We start from the raw sequence: 23,699 nt of genomic DNA, 5'->3' as shown, positions 1-23,699 counted from the left end.
AAAGAAAACAGAATTCTGAGTATAGTGTTGCAGTTACAGAGGAAGTGTAGACAAATAAAGTGCAAAGGCCATGATGAATTAGATTGGGAAATCCAAAGTTCATCCTTTTCCTCATGAATGGTCCTATCAGCACTAAGACCATCAATGCAGTGTCGGAGTACCTAGCATCTGCTTCAGCCATCATGCCTCTCCTCTGCAAGAGCTGGTACTGACTTTCTAGATTCAAGATTCAAGGTTGTTTAATGTCATTTCCTATTTCACAAATGTAAGGAGAGCAAAATGATTGTTACTCTGGATCCAGTGCAACACAAAGAAACACAAAAGATAAACAAGGCAATAATGATAAAAAAATATATATATATATAAAAAATTGTAGATTGATTATCTGTCCATAAAATGAAGCTGGGCTATACACTGATGGAAAATAATAAAGTACTGCAGGAATTGGTGGGTGGAGATGTTGGTCAGCCTTACTGCTTGGGGAACAAAATTGTTTTGAGTCATGGATGTTATATAGCCTTCATCCTTTTAGGAGTGGGATAAGTAGTCCATGAGCAGGTTGTGTGGGATCCTTCATGATGTTACAGGCCCATTTCTGGCACCTTTCTGTACATATGCCCCTGATGGCGGCTAGGCTGGTCTTGGTGGTGCATTGGGCAGTTTTGACTACCCATTGTGGAGCCTTCCTGTCCGCCACAGTGCACTTTCCATACCATGCAGTGTGTTAGTGTTCTCTTTTCTGTGCATGGATACCACTCACAGTATTTGTTCCAGTTTGAAACAAGATGAATCAATGGCTTGGGTTGCTCACATTTTGTGACCCAGGGTTATAAAACTGAATCCCCAAATATCTTAAATCAATGTTTTGAACACACCAAGACTGATTTCAAGAGAAAGTAGTATTTGTCATGTCAAAAGAGCTCCTGGGTCCTCCATAGACCAATACTAACAAAAGGTGTCGAATGTTAACTTTCTGTTGGTGCTGTCTGATGCTCTGAGTATTTACAGGCTGTCCCCAGGTAATAAATGGGTTCTGCTTTTACAGACATCCAGAAGTTGATTTTGTCCTTAAGTCAGAAACTGCACAAAATTCACTTGTTAGGGTAACCACGTTGTGATGAGTAGATCAAAGCTGCATAGAAATGATACAGAACAATTACTGAGTGCTGAAAGAGAGAGGAAGTAGTTCTGCTATCTTCCATACTTCTGACTTTTGAATTTAATAATAATATGGGTGTTTGTTCATATGTATGGATATCTGAGTCATTCACAACCCACTTATGGCCTGTATAGTATTTTGTTTCCAGCGTATACAGCAACATTTGGGCTGTTACAACTTCTTGACATTTTGAAAATATGATTACTTAAAGTCTCTTCACAAAACCTGGTCAGATAAAACTTTGTGTAAAAAAAAAAGTCTGTCTTCCCCTGTCAACTAAGCATCTATTGTACAGGTCTGGTGGCAGAGTCTGAAATGAGCTTGAATTATTTGAGAATGTCCTTTTTCTTTCAACAGGATTTGCTCCGATGCAGAGTTTTGACATCAGGGATTTTTGAAACAAAATTTCAAGTTGACAAAGTAAATTTTCAGTGAGTATGTTTCCAAGATCACACCTATAATTCCAACCCTTGTAAGGTCATTCCAAATTTCCTAATAGTTCTTCCTTCATCAAGAATGAAATGAATGCAATGTGGGAGATTAAGCTTGTCCAAGAGGGAGCCCATGAGAACAAGAAAAGGCCATTCCCCCCTTGAATCTGATAGGCCATTCAATGAAGCTATCTACTTGTCTTTTGCTATATCTGTTAGCAGGATTCTGTTATTCTGAGGTAAAATGTGTCTCCTAACTTTATTCCTCAGTGTTGTGTCTAATCATCCCCCCAGCTGTAGCCTCCACACTGAGGGGAAATTCATCTGTTGAGAATGTCAGGAGCTTGATGGTTATAGAGTAATAACTGTTCCTGAACCTGGTGGAGTGGGATCTAAGGCTTCTGTACCTCCTGCCTGATGGTAGTAGTGAGAAGAGAGCATGGCCAGGATGGTGAGGCCTTTCATGATGGATGCTGCTTTCTTGTGACAGCGCTCCATGTAAGTGTACTCAGTGATGGGGAGGGCTTTACTGTGATGGGCTGGGCTATATCCACCATTTTCTGCAGTTTTTTGTTGCAGGCTGTGATTGCAGTTACAGTATTCTCCACTGTGTATCTATAGAAGTTTGTCAAAGTTTTCAGTGGCATGCCAAATGTACACAAGTTTCTAAGAAAGTAGAACTGTCATGCCTTCCTTGTGATGGTATTTACATGCTGGCCCCAAAACAGATCCTCTGATATGTTATTGTGAAGGTATTCAAAGCTACTGACCCTCTCCACCTCTGATCTCCTAATGAAGAATGGGTCATGGACCTCCAGCTTCTTCCTCTTGTGGTCAATAATCGACTCTTTTACTTTGCTGATGCTGAGTAAGAGATTGTTGTTGTGGTACCATTCTACCAGATTTTCAGTCTCCCTCATATATATCAGTGTGGCACATGGCCAAGTGTTTAGGGCGTTGGACTAGTGATCTGAAGGTCGTGGGTTCAAGCCTCGGCCAGGGCAGTGTGTGTGTCCTTAAGCAAGGCATTTAACCACGCAATGTTCCAGGCTACCCAGCTGAGAGCGGGTACTGGCAAAAGTGCTGGGGGTTAACCTCACGATAGACTGGCGTCCTATCCAGTGGGGAGTCTCGTACTCTCAGTCACTTCACGACTGATGGGCCACAAGGCTTGTGACAGACTTCAATCTTAATCATATATATCAATTCGTCACCACCTTTGCTTCTGCCAACAACGGTAGTATCAGCAGCAAATTTAAATAAGACATTGGAGCTTTATTTAGCCACACTGTCATACGTATAAAGTGAGTAAAAAAGGGGCTAAGCACACAGTGCTGAAAGTGATTGTGAAGAAGATGTTGGTAATCTGTACTAACTGTAGTCTGCCAGTAAGGAAATCAAGGTATTGAGGCCCACGTTTTTAAGAATTAGTGATGAGTTTTGAAGAGAAGATAGTATTAAATGCTGAATTATAGTTAATGAAGAGCATCCTGACGTATGCATCTTCATTGTCGAGGTGTTCCAAAGCTCAGTGAAGAGCCAATGAAATGGCAATTTTTGTTGACCTGTTGCAACAGTAGTCATTCCTTAGGCATGAGCTGATATGCTTCATGACCAGCGTCTCGTAGTGAATGTAAGTGCAATTGGAGAACAGCCACTTTCTCCTTGGGCATCAGTATAAATGACGCCTGCTTTAAGCAGACGGGTACCTGAAACCGCTGAAGCAAGAAATTGAAAATGCCCGTAGACACTCCAGCCAATTGATTAGCACAAGAATATATTATAGAAAGCTCATCTGTAAAGTTGAATCAGAATCAGATGTATTATTAGTGCCTTGTATGATGTGCAATTTGTTTGTTTTTTTTTATTGAGATAGAGCATTGAGTGGGCCCTTCCAGCCCTTGGATCCATGCTGTACAGCAACCCACTTAATCCTAGCCTAATCCTAGCTTAATCCTAGCCTAATCATGGGACAACTTACAATGACCAATTAGCCTACCAACCAATACGTCTTTGGACTGTGGGAGGAAACTGGAGCACGCGGAGGAAACCCACGCCTTCATGAGGAGAATGTACAAACTCCTTACAGGCCGCAGCAGGAATTGAACCCGAGTTGCCTACTCTGTAAAACGTTGTGCTAACCACCACGCTACCATGCTGTCCTGCGGCAGCAGTGCAATACAAAGGCATAAAATTACTATAAATTACAAAAGTAAGTAGTGAAAAAAGAATGTGTAGGCACAGTAACAGGTACTGTAGCTCCAATTTCCTCCTACATCACCAAAGTTGTGTGGCTCATTTGGTTCATTGGCCACACAAAATTTGCCTCTTGTGTGGAGGTGAGCGTTAGAATCTGTGGGGAGTTGAAGGAGGTGTGGGGAGAATAAAAATAGGGATAAATGTAGAGTTAGAATAATTGAGTGCTTAATGGTCAGAATGGAATTGATGGGCTGAAGGGTCTGCCTCTGCACAGTATCACTCTGTATATCTATATTTAATGAGGGAATCATGTCTGTCGACTCCCTTAGAACTCATGCACATTGACACAAGGCCGGTGAGCTCCACCCATACAGGTACAAACAGAATGGACTAAAGAGTCTCCGCCAAAAGATACCAGCCTGTCTCGTCAGTATGCAACCATCTGTCAGCTGAGAGTATCTATTGATTGCCAGAGTTTCCTCAAGGAAGAACTCCCACTGCTGTGTAAACTCTCTTCTGAAATATAGTCTTGCCTGATGCACTTGCCTGTATGTTGTCCAGTACAAGGGTGGTAGACAGTGAATAATGGTATTCCCCAAGGGTCAGCGCTGGGAAACACTGCCTTATTGATGTATACACTCCCCATTGTGTGAACAGCCACTGTGATGTGAATGTTTCGCCCACTCGTACCACACATTTAAAACCTGTGAACACGCTGATCATAACTCCAGAGTGAAATCCCAGCTCTGACAGGCTATGGCACAGGAGACTGCGGATGTGGGGATCTGGACTGCAAGTTGTTGGAGGAACTCAGTTGTGGAGAGAACAGACAGTACAAAATCAAATTATCGTCCCAGTCCAGATGAAGGGTCCTGATCCAAAATGTTAGCTGTCCACTTCCCGTTGGAAACTGCCTGACCCACTGAGTTCCTCCAGCAATTTGTTTTTTTTTTGCTTGAGATAGATTGCATTTAGTTCAAACTGAATTGAGAGCAGAATAAATAGAGAAAGGGTACAAGTCAGTAACTCTGGGCACTGAGGTCAGGTCAGTGCCACCGGATGCAGAGACACTAGTTGAATGACCTGACTTTGGGTGGTTAGATCAAAGTGGTTGTGCATTGAGGGATGCCAGGACTACCAGGAATTTACCATGCTGATCACTGACAAATCAACTTCATTCAGGTTATAGAGATATAACTTGTTTGTATATCCTAAATGCCACGGAAAACAATGTACAAATGTGCTCTATTTTACTAAATCCCAATGGGAATTCAGGAGCTGTGGTCTTCTGGAAAGCTTCATTGTGTGAAATGAAGGCAGCTTTATGAATTCATTCATATTCCTTATTCTGCTCTCAGAATCCTGTCCTGCTGTTGATTTTCAATAGGTTTTCAATCTTGAACGAACACAATCAGTGATCTCCAAGTAAAGAACTGGATAGGATCTGCTCTTGATTAACGACAGATTGGGGAGTAAAATTTGGCAGGAGGGCGAGGGGTGTGGAGGACCAGTGGAAAGACTGTGAAGGTGCTTGTCTGGGGACGCACCAAACTCCAAGTCAGATTGGTGTGGAAATGGAAAAGTTGGAGATGGTGATGTCGGGTTTGGTTCCTGATTCAGTCGTCCATCTTGAGAGGCTTAGTCAGTCCATTCGCCACGATCTGATTTTGAGTTGCATTTTTCAGCAAAGCAGCAGTATTGTGAAGTGAGCATCCTCCAGCTGATACGGAGATCATAAATTAATTCCATTATCAAGTTGTGTAAAATCCCCTCTCATCGGTACTGGTAAGCACTGCGTAGTTGTTGCACTAAGGTATTCCACCCAAGACTGTGCGCCTTTCACCATAATGTACTTCTGACTGTTCCGTCCTTCTCTTACAGTATGTTTGACGTGGGAGGACAGAGAGACGAGAGAAGGAAGTGGATCCAGTGCTTCAATGGTCAGTAACCCAAGTCCTTCAAATACACACTTAAAGTCATAGAGCTTAGAAACAGGCCCTTAGGTCCAACTGGTTGCAGGATGTGCAACCAAATTATTTCCATTTTCCTACCTTTGGCCCATTTCCCTCTAAATCTTTCCAATCTTTTTAAATACTAATAATCAACCACTTCCTCTGGCAACTCATTCCATATTCAGACCACCGTCTCAGTAAAAAAGTGAACCCTCTGGGTTCCCATTAAAATTACCCCCTCTCACCTTAAACCTATGCCTTGGTAAAGGGAAAAGCTGCCCCTGGATAGGGTGCATTCACCCACATGCTCACCCATCAATTTCATATACTCCAATGAATGAAGGCTTAGCCTTCTCAACCTCTCTCCATAACTCCATCTCTCAAGTCCTACTAACATCTTTGTTAAACTTTTCCACATTTTTTTTAACCCTAGTGGCATCTTTCTGTAAGAGTGTGACCAAAACTGAACCTAATTCTCTAAGTGCTGTCTCACTGATGCCTTGTATGACTGCTACATAACATCCTAACTTCTATACACCTTAACTGGCTCTACCTGATGAAGGCCAGCCTTTTCACCACCAGACCCAATCTTGCTTCGAAATAGTGTAATTCACCTGAAATGGCCACAAATCCAATTCCACATTACCAATTCCTTCTTGCTACTTTCTCCACTTGTCACCTCTGTATTGAACTTTGCAATTTAGGTACTTGGACCTGGTTCATAATCAGGCAAATAGCAGTTTCAGTTTTTATCTCAGAAATACGGCATGTGCAATACTCGGCCCTTCGAAGCTGCTGCACCGTGATTGTGGCTGATCTGATTTTAAACTGAGCTCCACATTCTTTTCTATCCCTGGTAACCTTTCAGTTCCTTGGTTATCAAGAACTTTCCTACCGCTGCGCTGCCTTAAAAATATTCAAAGATGACTTTCACATTCCTTGAGGAAAAGAGTCCCAAAGGCTCACCAACCTCTGAGAAGAAAACATTGCCTCTTAAGTAGGCCAAATCCAATTTTCTGACACCTAGATTCTCACACGAGAGGAAACATTCTCTCCAGGATCAAATATGTATTAAATATGCCCCTCACTCTTCTGGTCCCTTAGCCCAACCTGTCCTCATAAAGCAGCCTGTCCATTCCAGGTGTTTGCTCGTAATTGAATAGAAATACTATTCTGACCATTGATTTTGGCCTCCTCATGAGCTGCTTTTGCAACAATCCAGTTTGGAAGGTCAATCTACCCCATCACAAATTCACTGTGGAAATGAGTGGGAATTCACAGACTGATGTCCGTTGATATGAAAGCTGAAAATGTTGGATGTACACAGCAGGTCAGGCAGCCTCTGTAGAGGGAAAAACACAGTTAATGCTTTGGATCAGTGACCTTCCATCTATGACATGAAAAGTTGACTCAGTTTCCCACCACACAAATGCCGATTGACCTATTGTGGACTTCCAGTACGTTCTGTTTGCATTTAGAATTTCCACAATCCACAGTAGTTTGCTTCCACTTTAGATGTCAATTGATGCAATTGTAATCCAGGTCACAGGGTATCAATAAAGCTTTGCTAACACATGAGGAGCAGTTGTTAGAGTAAATCTTGTGGGATAGCCAGTTCCTGAGGTGTGTGGCTCAGATGTACTTCAACCAAAGGGTGGGATAGAAGGCTGGGATAATATTCCACCAAACCAACTGCTCTGAATCAGTCAGGAGCAGGAAGCTAACATCTGGTTAATATCTGAAGTTGCCAGTGGTCAAAAGAGTCCAGGGATTCATACCTGCTGCTGCTGTGTCTGATACTGGTGATCAGAGTCAGTGTCCATCATGGAACCTGATTTACATGTTATACTTCCACAGCATCTGGAACAGGCGATTGGTGGTATACCCTCTGAACATCCCAGTGTTAATGCAGTGATCAGAATACTGGCCCCTAGGTTAAGGCAATTGTTGAGGTTGTGTGTGTGTGTGTGTGTGTGTGTGTGTGTGCGCGCGCGCCTGTGCATGTTTATGTGTGACCAGAGAAACTGGTAACTGGATCTGTTAAAGTGATAATTACGTCTGTTACAGGTTCAAGGAGAATAGTGTTTGACACGTTGCTAAGGAAAGCAGTCAGCCCAACAAACACCTTTCATTGTGTACCTCCCTTCTTTTCATTATCATCTGCCACCCCTTTTCTAAAACATTACTTACCTCTTGATTGCTGTTCCTTACCGTTCTGTTTTGAAAAGCCCTGGGCAGCCTTGCACAGGAAATTACTGAAGCTGCAGCATAGTTAAGTTTTTGACGCTGGCCTTCAGTGCCACTGAAGTTCAGCAATTAATTGGTGCTAGTTTGGTTCATCTCTGGAAGGTCCTGCTGGTTGTCATTAGGCTAATCACCAGGACACTCCAACTGTCAAGAATACAGGTCCTGTCAAAGATCAGCTGTTGGGTAACTAACACTGGAGCCAAGGGGCTCCTTGCAGCAACGAGTGAGATCAAATGTCATGGTTTTATTCTGCAGGCTGCCAATAATTTTGCTCTATTCCCCTCTCCCTTCTCCCTTCCACTGCCCTTACCTGCACTGAAATGGACCTTCAACTATCAACCATGCACAGACGTAACAGCCATTATTTTTGTGGTGGCTAGTAGCAGCTACAACATGGTGATACGGGAAGACAACAACACCAATCGACTCCGAGAAGCACTCGATCTCTTCAAAAGCATCTGGAACAACAGGTATGAAAAGGCTGATCTCACCTCTCTGGTATCTGTGTTTGGTATTAGTATTGGCTTTGGTTTGCTATTGTCACATGCACGAAGATACAGTGATAACCTTATCTTGCAAAGTGTTCATACAGATCATATCATTACACAGTACATTGACATAGAACAAAGTAAAACAATAACAATGCAGAATAATGTCCAAGTTTATAGTCATTCAGTAATAGACATGTATATCACCAAATGAGACAGCATTCCTCTGGGCCAAGGTGCACAACACAGTACGCATACTATAACTATTTCCCATCCTGACAGCTCTTGTCCTAATGCTATGGTAATTCCTACCTAATGGTAGGAGGTCAAAGAGATTGTTGGTTGGATGGGAGGGATTATTGACAATGCTAAGGGCCCTGCGTACGCAGCGCTCCTGAGAAGTATCTCTAATGGGTGGAATAGAGGCCCCAGTGACCCTCTCAGCAGTCCTCACAATCATTTGTGGGGACTAACAGTCAGATGCCTTGCAATTCCTGTACCAGGCAGTGAAGAAGCTGGTCATGACACTCTCAATGGTGCTCCTGTAAAAATTGGTTTAAATGGGGAGGGGTGGGGCCTCACTCACCTCAATCTCCTTAGGAAGTGAAGATGCTGCTGTGCTTTCTTGACCAAAGAACTGGTGATAAAGGACCAGGTGAGATCATCCATGATGTGCACTCCCAGGAACCTGTGCTCCGAACTCTCTCCATGGAGAAACTGTGTAGGTGCAGTGAGGAGTGGACAGCCTGCACCTTCCTAAAGTCGACAATTATCTCTTTGGTCTTGTTCATGCTGTGCTCGCACCATTCTACCAGCCATCGTACCTCCTCCTTGTCAGCCGTCTCGTCGGCGTCCTCGATGAGGCCAGCCACTGTTGTGTCATCAGCGAACTTGATGATTCGGTGTGAACTGGATCTCGCAATGCAGTCGTGCGTCAGCATCGTGAACAGCAGCGGGCTGAGCACACAGCCCTGGGGAGCACCGGTGCTCAGCGCAATTGAGCTAGAGATGTTTCCAGCAACACCAACTGACCGTGGCCTCTCTGTCAAGAAGTCGAGGATCTGGTTACAGAGAGAGGTTTTGAGACCCAATGAGGACAGTTTGCCCGCCAGCTTCTGAGGAATGAAAAAGAAAGCTACTGAAAAAGTGCAGTGTAGTAAACAATAAAAGTGCAAGATGATAGCAAAGTATATTGTGAGGCCAAGAGTCCATCTTATCATATAAGAGGTCTGTTCAGGAGTCTATTCACAGTGGGATGGAGATTGTCCTTGAGCCTGGTATACATCCTTTCGGGCTTTTGTATCTTCTGCCCAAAGGGAGAGGGAAGAGGGGACAATAGTCAGGATGGGTGGAGTCTTTTATTATGCTGCCTGCTTTACTGAAACAGCCATAAATATGTGATTGAGGTGAGCTGTGTTCACAGCTCTCTGCCGTTTTCTGTGGTCACATGTAGAGCAGTTGCTAGACCAAGCTGTACTTCATCCAGATAGATGGTGCATTGCTAAAAATGGGTAAGAATTGACAAAGACTTGCCTAATTTCTTCAGCCTCCTGAGGAAGCAGAGGCACTAGTGAGCTTTTTTGGCCGTGACATCAGTGTGGTTGGACCAGGACAGGCTGTTGGTGATATTAGTGAAAGTGTAACTGGTGATCTTTCAGAAATGCTCTTAGAACTAGACATAATGTGATGTTCACTCTCGGTATCTGTTCAGCTCAGCCTCAGTTTGTGCTCGAAGGAGTTGCACCGAGTCTTCATTTGCTTTTGATATTTCAGTATTGGCTACATTTCCCTGGGCGGTAGCATGGTGGGGCTCCTCACATCTATAATGACCAAGTTCAGGAGTTTAAACCAACTATATAATCGGTTTTAGGTTATTAAACATAATTTTTGATATATCATTAATTTCTGGGGCAACTTCCTGTTCACATTACCGGTCATTCAAGAAGTTGATGTTCATGCCATCAGGTTGGAGGCTACCTAGACTCTTTTGGGATCATCTACTGTATCTGGTGCTCCGAGTGTGGCTCCTATATATCAGTGAGGCGTAGATTGGGAGACCACTTGTCGAGCACTTCGCTTTGTCTGCCACAAAAAGTGGGATTTCCTGGTGGCCACCCATTTCAATTCTTCTTCACATTTCCTATTCTGATATGTCATGAACATCAATTACTCGAACTTCCAGTAATTGCCCACCCCCTCCTATCCTTCGCCATTCCCCATTCCTGTTTCTCTCTCTCAACTTATCTCCTTGCCTGCTCATCACCTCCCTCTGGTGCTCCTCCCACTTCCCTTTCTTCCTTGGCCTTCTGTCCTCTTCTAATAGATTTCCCCCTTATCCCCAGCCCTTTATCTCTCTCACCAATGAAGTTCCCAGCACTTTACTTAACCCCTCCCCATCTCCCAGCTGGTGGCGCAGTGACATCAGCGCTGGACTCCAGAACGGAGGTTCCCGGGTTCGAATCCAGTCGGGCCGTTCCCGAGTATGCTTTCCATCCGTGCCGGGTTGAGTGTTGAGCTCACAACTCGACCTCGTAAAATAAAGAAAAATACTGTACTGCAAAATGTCTGTGTGAGGAGCGGCGCGCCACACAGTCCCTCGTTCCACGCCTTGTAAGGCATGCAAATGCCCGAGGCTGGCCTCTCAGGCCTGAGTCGACATCATCATCATCCTCATCTCCTGGTTTCACTTATCTGCCACCTTGTACTTCTTCCTCTGCTCCCTCAATCTTCTTAATCTGACTCCTTCTCCCTTCCTTCCCAGTCTGTAAAGGGACTTGGCCGAAAACAGCGACTGTTTACTCGTTTCCATAGACACTGCCTGACCTACTGAGTTCCCCCAGCATTTTAGGGTATTTACAACCTCCCTTCACTCACAGATTTAGAGGGCATATTCTATTCACACGAGTGTACCTGGAATTAGGAACATATTCCTTGTGTGGGTGGTGGATGCACAGACTTTCACAACATTTGAGAAGTATCTAGTTCAGGTGTTCCCAACCTTCTTTATGCCATGGACCCCTACCATTAACTGAGGGGTTCACGGACCCCAGGTTCTAGACCAGCATGTGAATCATCAAGGCAATAAATACAATGGAGTTAGTATCAATGGGTAGTGGGTGGACAGCATGGAGAAGATGGGCCGAAGGGCTTGTATCTGTGCTGAATGACTCAATAAGTCAAAGCTTTAATCTCAGGAAGCTGCTGAAAGCTGAGTTATTTCTTCCGAGACCTTAATCCTGTACCTTCTAGACCAGAGAGCCCAGCTGCAGCAACCAGTTGCTCCCAGTGCAGATGCAGATAGCCAGTCTGGGTTATCCTGCTGAAGGTCCATCCTCTCACCCAGATGGCAGGGACCTGCTGGCACCATGTTGCTGCAGAAATTCAGGTGGACAGCCCAGTGGTGTAGCTGGTAGAGTTGCTACCTCACAGCTCTACAGACCCGGATTCTACCCTTTCTGTGCGGTGTAATTCTGACACCATCAGGGCAGAGGGCACTTGGAGTGCTCTTTAGACACTGAGTGGAGTCCGGGCAGGAAGTGGCATTCACCAGTGGGAAGGAGCTACCAAGCACCAAGCAACATCCCTGGTTACATAAAAAGCAAGAAATACTCCCTTCTTTTGGAATCAATGGATTTTTTATTCCTGTTTGATTCATAGCCTTGTTGTCCTATTCTTTCTGTTTCTCAGGTGTTTGGCAGGGAGCATTGGGGTTGTGTGCTTGGAGGGGTATATCATAGTCAGATTTACTATAATTGACACACGTTGTGAAACTTGTTGTTTTGCAGCAGCAGTACAGTGCAATACATTTCAAAAATCACTATAACTTAAAATAAGAATATATAAAAACTAAATAGTGCAAAAAGGGAGCAAGATGGTGAGGTAGTGTACATGAGTTCACTGACTGTTCAGAAATCTGATGGCTCCTGTGCCTCCACCTTGACGGTAGCAGTGAGAAGAGGGCATATCCTGGAAGCTGAGGGTCCTTAATGACGGATGTGATCTTCTTGAGGCTCTGCCTTTTGAAGATGTCCTCAGTGGTGGGGAGGGTTGTGCTCACGATGAAGTGGGCTACCTCCAGCCACCACCACCTTGGGCCTGTTCCCAACTCCAGTAACTCACTTTCTGCCAGGTTGAGGAGCAAGTAGCACAGAGAAGGTTATCACGATGGGCAGAGTGGCCTCCTCCTGTGCGGACTCACCCAATGACAGCAAAGGCCACGGTTCTGTTCCCGGGTTTCTCAGTCCCATAATAACAGACCATGTGATTCAATCAGGAAACAAGATCAGAATTAGAATTATTATCACTGGTGTACAGAATGTCATGAAATTTGTTGTCTTGGCAACAGCACAATGTGAGACACAAAAAGTCGCTCTCAGCCGCCATAAAAAATAAAATAAATAAGTAGTGCAAAAGAGGAATAGCGAGGTAGTGTTCATCATGACCATTCAGAAATCTGATGGCAAAGGGGAAGAAGGTGTTCCTAAAATGCTGAGTGTGGGTCTTCAGGCTCCTGTACCTCCTCAGTGCTGTTAGTATTGATAGCATGTTATATCAACTAAAGCTGAGCTGAAGTACTAGGTCACAAGGTGGCGCTGCTGAGCCCACGAGGTTTGGGCTGTGTTACCGCAACTCTCGCCCTCCTGCGTGCTCACTGCTCTTTCTTTCCATCAGGTGGTTGCGAACAATATCTGTCATCCTCTTCCTGAACAAGCAGGACCTTCTGGCGGAGAAAGTGTTGGCGGGAAAATCCAAAATTGAAGACTACTTTCCAGAGTACACGCGCTACACCACTCCGGATGACGGTAATGTTTCTAGTACCCTAGAAATGTGGGTGGCGTCCTATGTGTAATAGAGAAAGGAGTACAGAACAAGAGACGACTATTCACCAAGCAACTACCACCATTTACTGAGGTTACAACTGCAGTCATAACAAGAACATAAGAAAATAGGAACAGCAGTAGGCACCTCCCCCCAAATCTGCCCTGTTGTTCTCTGATCACGCCGGCGTTTAACCCAGCTTCCTTAAACTGACACTGCAATTACAAGTCACATCTACCGTATCTGTAAGAGAGTCCCAGACTTCCACTGTCCTCTGTGTGTGGTAGTGTTCACCCTGAAACACAGGCAGATTTAGGCTGAGGCTTCAAGCCATTTTGAAAGGTAACCTAATCAAACGCTCTGGCAGGCTTCTGAATGCCTACAAACTGACTAAACCAGAATAGTCCTTGACACTTCAACCAGAAAAAGCAACTTCTTTCTGAATACTTGCCTACTTCCTCACAATGTCCTCAGTCAAACGTGTACTTTGTTTATCTAACCTCACAATTTAACCCTTAGAGTGCAGATACTTTTCAGGTTAGAGACCAAAATTGCTGGAAACACTCAGCAGGTCGGAGTATTTGTGAAGAGAGGAACTGAGTCAATATTTCAGATCAGGGACCCTCTGTCTGATTCAGTATCTGACCTGGAATGTTAACCGTTTCTCCTCCCACAGCTCCTGCCTGTCTTGCTGGGTGTTTCCAACATTTTCTGTTTTTATTTCAGATTTCAAGTGTGTGTAGTTTAATTTTAATTTCCACTCTTCTGGTATGTCCTTGCTATAATCCTTCCAAGACTAATGCATCTAAGGTATGGGCTGCAGAACTGGTCACACCTCCGGGTCTGGTTCCCAGATCTCCCCATAACATTTGATGTTTATTGACCACCCAGAGTTCCTGGTCGTCCACCACATCAGTAACAGCTCAATGGGTCACTCTTCTGTCCGGGTCACGAATTTAAGCTGTTCCAGAGACCTGTGCACTAAAATCTAGGCTACAGTTGTTATGGGGGACTTCAACATGCAGGTAGACTGGAGGAATCAGTTTGGTACTGGACCCCAAGAAAGGGAGTTTGTGGAGTCCCTCTGAGATGGATTCTTAGAACAGCTTGTACTGGAGCCTACCGGAGAGAACGCAATTCTAGATTTAGTGTTGTGCAATGAACCGGATTTGATCAGGGACCTCGAGGTAAAGGAGCCATTAGAAGGTAGTGACCATAATATGATAAGTTTTAATCTACAATTTGAGATGGAGAAGGGAAACTCAGAAGTGTCAGTATTACAGTTGAACAAAGGGAACTATGGTGCTATGAGGGAGGAGCTGGCCAAAGTTCAATGGAACAATACCCTAGCAGGGATGACAGCGGAACAGCAATGGCAAGTGTTTCTGCGAATAATGCGGAAGGTGCAGGATCAGTTCATTCCAAAGAGGAAGAAAGATTCTAAGGGGAGTAAGGGGAGGCCGTGGCTGACAAGGGAAGTAATGGACAGTATAAAAATAAAAGAGAAGAGGTATAACATAGCAAAGACGAGTGGGAAGCCGGAGGATTGGGAAACTTTTAAAGAGCAACAGAAGGTAACTAAAGAGGCAATACGCGGAGAAAAAATGAGGTACGAAGGTAAACTAGCCAAGAATATAAAGGAGGATAGTAAAAGCTTCTTTAGGTATGTGAAAAGGAAAAAAATATTTAAGACCAAAATTGGGCCCTTGAAGACAGAAGCGGGTGAATTTATTATGGGGAACAAGGAAATGGCAGACAAGTTGAACAGGTACTTTGGATCTGTCTTCACTAGGGAAGACACAAACAATCTCCCAGATGTAATAGTGGCCAAAGGACCTAGGGTAATGGATGAATTGAAGGAAATTTATATTAGGCAGGAAATGGTGTTGTATAGGCTGTTGGGTCTGAAGGCTGATAAGTCCCTGGGACCTGATGGTCTGCATCCCAGGGTACTTAAGGAGGTGGCTTTAGAAATCGTGGACGCACTGGTAATCATTTTCCAATGTTCTATAGATTCAGGATCAGTTCCTGTGGATTGGAGGGTGGCTAATGTTGTCCCTCTCTTCAAGAAGGGAGGAAGAGAGAAAACGGGGAATTATAGACCGGATAGCCTGACGTCAGTGGTGGGAAAGATGCTGGAGTCAATTGTAAAAGATGAAATTACGACACATCTGGATAGTAGTAACAGGATTGGTCCAAGTCAGCATGGATTTACGAAGGGGAAATCGTGCTTGACTAATCTTCTGGAATTTTTTGAGGATGTAACTATGAAAATGGACAAGGGAGAGCCAGTGGATGTAGTGTACCTGGACTTTCAGAAAGCCTTTGATAGTCCCACATAGGAGATTAATGGGCAAAATTAGGGCACATGGTATTGGGGGCAGAGTACTGACATGGATTGAAAATTGGCTGGTTGACAAAAAACAAAGAGTAGCGATTAACGGGTCCCTTTCAGAATGGCAGGCGGTGACCAGTGGGGTACCGCAGGGTTCAGTGCTGGGACAGCAGCAGTTTACAATATATATTAATGATTTAGATGAGGGAATTAAAAGTAACATTAGCAAATTTACCAATGACACAAAGCTGGGTGGCAGTGTCAAATGTGAGGAGGATGTTATGAGAATGCAGGGTGACTTGGACAGGCTGGGTGATTGGGCAGATGCAGTTTAATGTGGGTAAATGTGAGGTTATCCACTTTGGTGGTAAGAACAGGAAGGCAGATTATTTTAATGGAGTCAAGTTAGGAAAAGGGGAAGCACGAGATCTAGGTGTTCTTGTACATCAGTCACTGAAAGCAAACATGCAAGTACAGCAGGCAGTGAAGAAAGCTAATGGCATGCTGGCCTTCATAACAAGGGGAATTGAGTATAAGAGCAAAGAGGTCCTTCTGCAGCTGTACAGGGCCCTGGTGAGACCACACCTGGAGTACTGTGTGCAGTTTTAGTCTCCAAATTTGAGGAAGGACATTCTTGCTATTGAGGGAGTGCAGCGTAGGTTCACAAGGTTAATTCCCGGGATGGTGGGACTGTCATATGTTGAAAGATTGGAGCGACTGGGCTTGTATACTCTGGAATTTAGAGGGCTGAGAGGGGATCTTACTGAAACACATAAGATTAAGGGAATGGACACGCTCCAGGCAGGAAGCATGTTCCCACTGATGGGTGAGTCCAGAACCAGAGGCCACAGTTTAAGAATTAGGGGTAGGCCATTTAGAACGGAGTTGAGGAAAAACTTTTTCACGCAGAGAGTGGTGGATATATGGAATGCTCTGCCCCAGAAGGCTGTGGAGGCCAAGTCTCTGGATGCTTTCAAAAAAGAGATGGATAGAGCTCTTAAAGATAGTGAAATCAAAGGTTATGGGGATAGGGCAGGAACTGGATACTGATAGTGGATGATCAGCCATGATCACAGTGAATGGCGGTGCTGGCTCGAAGGGCCTAATGGCCTACTCCTGCACCTATTGTCTATCGTCTATTGGCTAATGCTCTGGTTCATTGCTGAGGGAGTGCTGCACTATCTAAATTGTCATCGTTCACATGAAACATTCTGCTCTGTTGGGGTGGGGGGGGTGGGATTGGTAAAAGTCCCAATCCATAGTCACAAAGAAAGGTTGTGGAGTCGGTCTAGGACAATGTTACATGCCCCAGTCAGAGCACTACAGCACAGAAGCTGACCCTTTGGCCCATCTAGTCCATGCCAGCCTGGTCCTCTGCCTAGTCCCATCTACCTGCACCCGGACAATAGGCCTCAATATGGCTCCCATCCATCTACCTATTCAAACTTGTCTAGAAGTTACAGCTGAACTCAGATGACCCACTTCCAGTGCTTTTCGTCATTTTGTTTGAGCATTTGACGAGATGCTGCACTTGACTAATGTTGTCTAGTTATCAACAGTATTTAGAATAAGCAGCACGTTGCTGACCCACTGCACCTGTTATCGTTACACCTGGCCCCCAGCATCAGCCTGTGGTGTGACTGTGGTTGCAACCATCAGCAGATTTCTGGATCCTGTGTTTTCAAAGTGGGGATTACCCCAGTGTTGAATGACAGGTTGCAACAAACATAAGGCATCGGTAATCATCCTTGCACTCTCACCACCCCCAGCACTGCTCCCAAACATTTATTTTGATCTTCACTGGAGCATCAAGGCTGGGATTGAGATATTTTGGAATCTAGGGAATGGAGGGACATGAAGATCAGGCAGGGGAAGGGCCATCCACAGTCGGGGTGGGTAGGAGGGCAGGGTCGAGAGCCTGGTGCTCCTGATCCTTAAGGAATGCCTTTCTGGGTGACTGACAGAGATGGCGGGTATGGTGTGGGGTCGCTTCACTTCAGCGAGCAGTTCAGTGAGTCTCAGTGATTATGCCAATGTAATCAACTGCTTTTTAACACTGTGATGTTTTTGCGTTGTTTTACAAGCAGCAACCCCTGAACCTGGAGAAGATGCCAGAGTTACAAGAGCTAAATATTTTGTACGAGACGAGTTTCTTGTGAGTATTCCATTGAAATTGGTACGGTTGAATCAATAGAAGATACCATCAGGGGACCATTTAGCCCTGCTGCCACGTAGTAGAGCAGTCCCATTTCCCATATGTTTCTCCACAGCCCTGCACATTGTTCCCTATCAAATACCTGTACAAGTGCCTTTGAAAGCCCTGATTGATCATGTTTCCATATACAGAGAATTCCAGGTTAGAGCCACTCTTTGTGTAAAACACTAAAAGACTTTCCGAACCTTCCCTCTGTATCGGATAGGCAAAGCTCTAAATGTGCATCACCTGATCCTTCACCCACTGGCTGATGAAAACAGCGACCCTCTGTCTGTCCTACCCTCAGCTTCGAAACAAAGTGGGTGCAACAAACCTGCTAACGCCATATCTTCCACTTGTGAAGTTGATGGGCCGAATAGACTCACCTGGTGCAGTAGCAATCCGAGGATTCGTTAGCTCAGAAGCCATTTAGCAAGATAACCAGCAACCAAGGCCAAGAAGAGTACCAAGATGCAGAATCATCACACCCACCCGAGGTGTTTGCTGTTTTCACACGACAGCGCTTTGCTCCTGTTAATCCATCGGGTGATTGCCTTCCCTTTCCCATCTGGTCAGCTCAGACACATACTCCACTGTGAGAAGGCGAAATCAGAAACTTGCAGCCCTTTTCCATATTGGCACTGGTATAGTAGAAGATTATCCATTGGCATCACCCCGTGGCCCAATGTGATTTGGCCAGTCCTTGAATTCTAGCCTCTTGCAAATCCCCAGATTTCCATTGCCTCAACTGCTGATGCCTAAGCTCTGGATATCTGTCCCTAAAGTTCTCTGCCTCCCTCTCCTTCATTGAGGTACTTCTATGGCCTATCTCATTGATAGGTTTTCAAATGACATGTTCAGACATGTACAATATTGAGTTTTAATAAGCCTCCCTGTGAAGTATCCAGGAGTGTCTTTCTATCTTACAAACACTTTGAAAGCATGTCATTTAGTTCTCCAATAAAAGCAGATTTGCCTGGCTTTGTGAATAAATTACTTCATTACATATCTTATTTGAATATTCATTGCCTTTTAATAAACAATCTGCTGGAGGAACTTTAGCAGGTCTAGCAACATTTATGGGGAGGAAAGAAATTGCCCATGTTTTGGGTCTGCCCAACATATTACATCCACATTTCTCCCCACCATCAGTGGTACCTACAGGAGGTACTGCACTGCCTCACAAACATCACATACATCATCAAAATCCCTGCCATTTGGGCTGTGCCGTGTTTTTGCAGCTGCCATTGGACAAGAAGTACAGAAGCCTGCGATCCCACAGCACCAAGTTCAAGACAGCTGCTTCCCTTCAACCATTCGGCTCTTGAACCAACCGGCAAATCCTAATCACTGCAGTTTAGCAACATATGATCACTTTGCACTAAAATGGACTTTTGTTCTAATTGTGTGCTTTCTTTTAAAAAGTTGTGTACAATTTACGGTACTGTGCAACAGTCTTAAGCAGATGTAAAAAAATTGTAAAGTGAAGATGCTTTCAAAAATAACGAAATGAGAAGTTTCTAAATATAATAACACTATAAAGGCCAGTAAACTGTAAAAACGACTAAATCAAATCAGTATTTCGTGTGACCACCCTTTCCCTTAAAATGGCATCAATAGGTACACTGTCGTGCAGTTTCATAAGAAAAATCGGCTGGTAGGTTGTTCAAAGCATCTTGGAGAACTTGTCACAGTTCTTCTGCCCACTTTGGCTCTTGCTTACTTCTTTCTCCTCAGGTAATCCCAGACAACTCAATGATGTTGAGATCAGGACTCTGTGGAGGCCATACCATCTGCTGTAAAACACCTTGTTCTTTTTGCTGAAGATAGTTCTTTAAGACCTTGGCCATGTATTTGGGGTCATATTCCTGGTGCAGAATGAAGTTGGGATCAATCAGATGCCTCCCTGATGGTATTACGTGATGGATGAGAATCTGCATTGAGGATTCCATTAATTCTGACCAGATCACCAACTCCATTTGTAGAAATACAGCCCCAAACCTGCAGGAAACCTCTGCCATGCTTGACTGTTGGCCACCCTCATCCACGTAGTGCTCTCCAGCTCTCATACAGACAAACTGTCTTCTGTCTGAGACAAAAATTTCAAATTTTGATTTGTCAACCCAGAGCACTTGCTGCCATTGTTCAGCACCCCGTGCTTGCGTTTTTGTGCCTAGGTGACTCTTGGCTTTGTTTCCTCTTTGGAGGAATGGCCTTTTGGCAGCAATTCTTCCATGAAGAGCACTTCTGAATTCTTCGGACTGTAGAGGCGTGTCCTTGGGTTCCAGTGGTTCTGTGTTCAGAGCTGATAGCGGTGCTGGATGTCTTCCAATTTAGAAGGGACATCAGCTTGATGTATCTTTCGTTTGCTGCACTCAGTGTCCGTGGTCGACCACTGGGTTCCTGATCTTCAACTTTGCCCGTTTCTTTGCTTCTTCAGAAGAACTTGGACGGTACATCTTGAAACTCCTGCCACACAATTTCTGCTTGGGTGAGACTTTGCTAATGCAGGATGACCAACCTTGTGTCTTGTTGCTATGCTCACTCTTGCCATAGTGTAAGAATTGATGATTTGAAGGTTAAACTGTCACATCTGCCACACCTCACCTTTTTGTTTGTTTGTCCTTTGCCCAGTTTGATTCCTTCTACTTCTGTTTCTGTTTCAGTTCATTAAACTTATTATGTCACTGATCATTAGCACCTGTTTGTTATCTTTGTTTAATCATGCACTGGGCTATAACTGTACTTAGAGTAATCAAGTTTTTATTTGAAAAGTAGTCTATTACTTACTATGTTAATTAATTTAATGAAATACAAAAATTTCACTAACATTTATTTTCTAGAAAATGTACATTTGGGAATCTAAAATTTGCTCTTTTCTCCTGACACACTAATACAGAAGACAAAGAATAAACATCTAAAACAAAATTGATATAAAAGATCTATGACGCTTAAGACTTTTGCACAGTACTGTATGTTTATGTTTTTGTGCATACTGCTTACATACTACGTGCCTGAGTTGCCACTACAAATAAGTTTTTCATTGCTTGTGCATTTGACAGTAAACTCGACTTTGACTTTGAGACCCCGTACCTGAGTTCGTCATGCAGATTGATTGCTGCTCCAGATTCCAGCACCTGCTGTTGCTTGTGTCTCATCAATGTTTGCCGTTATAATGTACTGGCATTTACGGTTTTGTATCTCAGACTGACAGGCCAGGTGGATAACTGCACTTTCCCTTTCTTCCTGCAGAGGATCAGCACAGCGAGTGGAGACGGGCGCCACTACTGTTACCCCCACTTCACCTGTGCAGTGGACACAGAAAACATCCGCAGAGTATTCAATGACTGTCGAGATATTATTCAGAGAATGCACCTGCGCCAGTATGAACTGTTGTGATGGAGAATCAATGTGACTTCTTGATTTTTTTGGACTCTGGTGGTTTCCTTACCCTTGACCTGCCCACGCATGGTGGAAGAAATGCGAGAGATGTATGTCAACTTTGCTCTCTCAACACTGTTTGTTCTTCATTCCTGACTTCACTTTCTTTTGTGCACTTCACTCTGTGTTAGTTTGTTTCTCCTCCCTGGTTCTACCAAGACCTCTGGTTACCTCCTGTGTCCTAACAGAAGTCTGGGTAAATACCTCTGCCTGCCTCCCAACAGCTTATGGCTCTGCTGCTCCCTGCCGGCCCCTGTCCTCGGGCAGCCGATGACAGCCCCATCTTCAGATCCCACTCTCTCTCTTTCTCTCTGAGCTTCTTTACAACACAATGCTCAAGAGTACTTGATGGGGAATATATATTAGGGACGACAATGCACTTTTTTGCATCAGGGTAATTAAAAAAAAAACTTGTTGAGGAAGTTCACACAATGTAGCAGCACCAGAACATGTAATAGTTTCATGGTTTTCAGCATTAAGAATTGCAGTTCGGCTGAAAAAAGGACCTCGTCTTCAGTCACTTGAGGCGAAGGATTAGTAAAGAGGTGGGGTGTCTGAGTCCTACATGTAGGAGATATTTTCTGAGGTCTTGGAGTTATTGAGTCTCACCACACGTTAGATCTTGAACAGGGACTGCTTTGACCTAGCCACGTGAGCTGAAACCGCCACACACTAATGTTTGTTTAAGCTGTCCACTGTGTGATCATTTAAGGTTAACTCACGACTGGACAAATAGTCCCAATGTTTGTTTCTCTTTTCTGTTTGTTTCACTGCTGGATTATTATCTTGTACAGACTGTAAAATGTATTATTTTGTATAACTTTATTGAAAAGAATACTTGTAGATGATCTTTGTGCCTTGATTATGGCTGTACCTGTAAAATGAGCTAAGATGTAAGTATGTTTGACTGCGCTGTACAGCTTTATGTCAAAACCCTTTCTACAGCAGTGGCTGCAGACAGGATGTTTATCTGTAGAGATTAGTTTTTTTTCTGGTTTATAAAGAAGGAAAATGCTCTTTAGTAAAAAAAAATGTATAAATTATGCAAATTAACCACTTACCTTTACAAGAAGGGGTCAGAGGTGATGAGATGTTGCAAGATCATGCCTTGTTTTGGATTCTCAGCTTTAACACATTGGAATCCAGTCGGGCATCCAAAATGCAACGTGGAATTATTTCTATGGGAACCAAGGTTTTTTTTGCTAGAAGTATACATGTTTGGTAATTCTTTGGTCATTCATAGACCTTCACAAATGCACAGGCATTGTGAATGTGTGAGCACCATTAGATAGGCTCTTAAATTCTTGTACCATCAGCAGCTATTATTGTGCAAGTAAGTAGTAAGAAACAGAAAAAAAAACTAAGGTGTAAACCTTTGTGTCTGGCCTAAGAGAATTACATTTTTATTTCTCTTTTAATAAAGAGATATGTTAGAAAAGTTTATTTTAAATATTGTAGAATTTGAGATGTGTGAAAATTTCTCAGACTTGAATAATTTATGCAAATCACATTCTCAGAACAAGTGGTGGTACAGTTTGGAAAATAAGCAAAAATCGCTGTAGCAATAAGGCATGTCCTTTTTAGTAACTATTACACTGCTTTATATTTTATACCTAGGTGTTTTATGTCTCTGTGAGTATATACTTTTCATGTGTCCAGAATAACTTGTACAATTTGTACAATGTTAAAAGAAATTACAGTTACAATAACAGAAACCCAGTAAGTGTTAATTCTATATTACTTTAAAATGGAGACCTGATGTATGCTGTTCTCTCCTTACATTTCCCCTGTGTATTATGATGTTTTGTTCTGTTTGTTTTTACATTCTGTGTGCTTAATTAACATCCAGAATTGCAAAATTTTGCTGCATTGTACAAATAGAAATGGAGAGCCAAGGACAGCCTTTCTATCAAGGGAACCACAGAGCGGAGAGGCATGCAAGGGCATATTTTTCTCCCCCTTTCACCAGGTAATCTAAGGATTTGAGCATATGTGTACAATATAATAGGTATTTGTGTAAAATGCCCTTCCAAAACAGGTACCTTCAATCCCCATGCAAACCAAGAAATTAATGATTCACACCTGTAGCCCCCTGACAACTTCCTGCTGATGGATCAGTTTGTAGAGGGGTTGTGTTTCTTGGTGCAGGGTCTATCTTCCCATTTTCAGAGCTCGTGTAAATGAAACTGAAATCAGTCAAGGCTGACGTGAGGCTAAAATCATGGCTGAACTCCAGAACTCCAGACAAAATCCTGAAATTATAACGCATGTGTTTGAAACCCTAAATCTGTCCATTTAATTAGTTATTATATGTAATTAAGTTTCCCTCAATAATGTGTGACTAGGATATGAAATGCAGTGTGTCTTTTTAACATAGCGTTAGCAAAGTTACCTGCCTGTGTGCAGAGTTCTAAACAATATTTAACTTTATTTTA

At 43.6% G+C, this 23,699-nt stretch overlaps 1 protein-coding gene across 4 annotated transcripts in view; it reads left to right on the top strand.

Moving 5' to 3' along the window:
• The window catches only part of LOC140198013 (guanine nucleotide-binding protein G(s) subunit alpha-like), a 385,133-nt gene extending 362,150 nt beyond the window's left edge, over positions 1-22,983 (top strand). For 2 of the 4 annotated variants that reach the window (XM_072258809.1, XM_072258828.1), the window contains exons 7-12: positions 1,517-1,590; positions 5,671-5,729; positions 8,338-8,458; positions 13,148-13,278; positions 17,714-17,784; positions 21,076-22,983. In XM_072258809.1, coding sequence (XP_072114910.1) covers positions 1,517-1,590; positions 5,671-5,729; positions 8,338-8,458; positions 13,148-13,278; positions 17,714-17,784; positions 21,076-21,222 — 603 coding nt within the window. In that variant the 3' untranslated portion in view covers positions 21,223-22,983. The remainder of the gene's footprint in view (positions 1-1,516; positions 1,591-5,670; positions 5,730-8,337; positions 8,459-13,147; positions 13,279-17,713; positions 17,785-21,075) is intronic. The other 2 variants (XM_072258820.1, XM_072258837.1) reach the window with 1 other exon arrangement.
• The last annotated feature ends 716 nt before the right edge of the window (positions 22,984-23,699 follow it).

Source organism: Mobula birostris, chromosome 1 (genome assembly GCF_030028105.1).
Source record: "Mobula birostris isolate sMobBir1 chromosome 1, sMobBir1.hap1, whole genome shotgun sequence".
In the NCBI taxonomy this organism is placed as follows: domain Eukaryota; kingdom Metazoa; phylum Chordata; class Chondrichthyes; order Myliobatiformes; family Myliobatidae; genus Mobula; species Mobula birostris.
The sequence above is the reverse complement of the archived record's forward strand: the minus strand, read 5'-3'. Positions and strand labels throughout refer to the sequence as shown.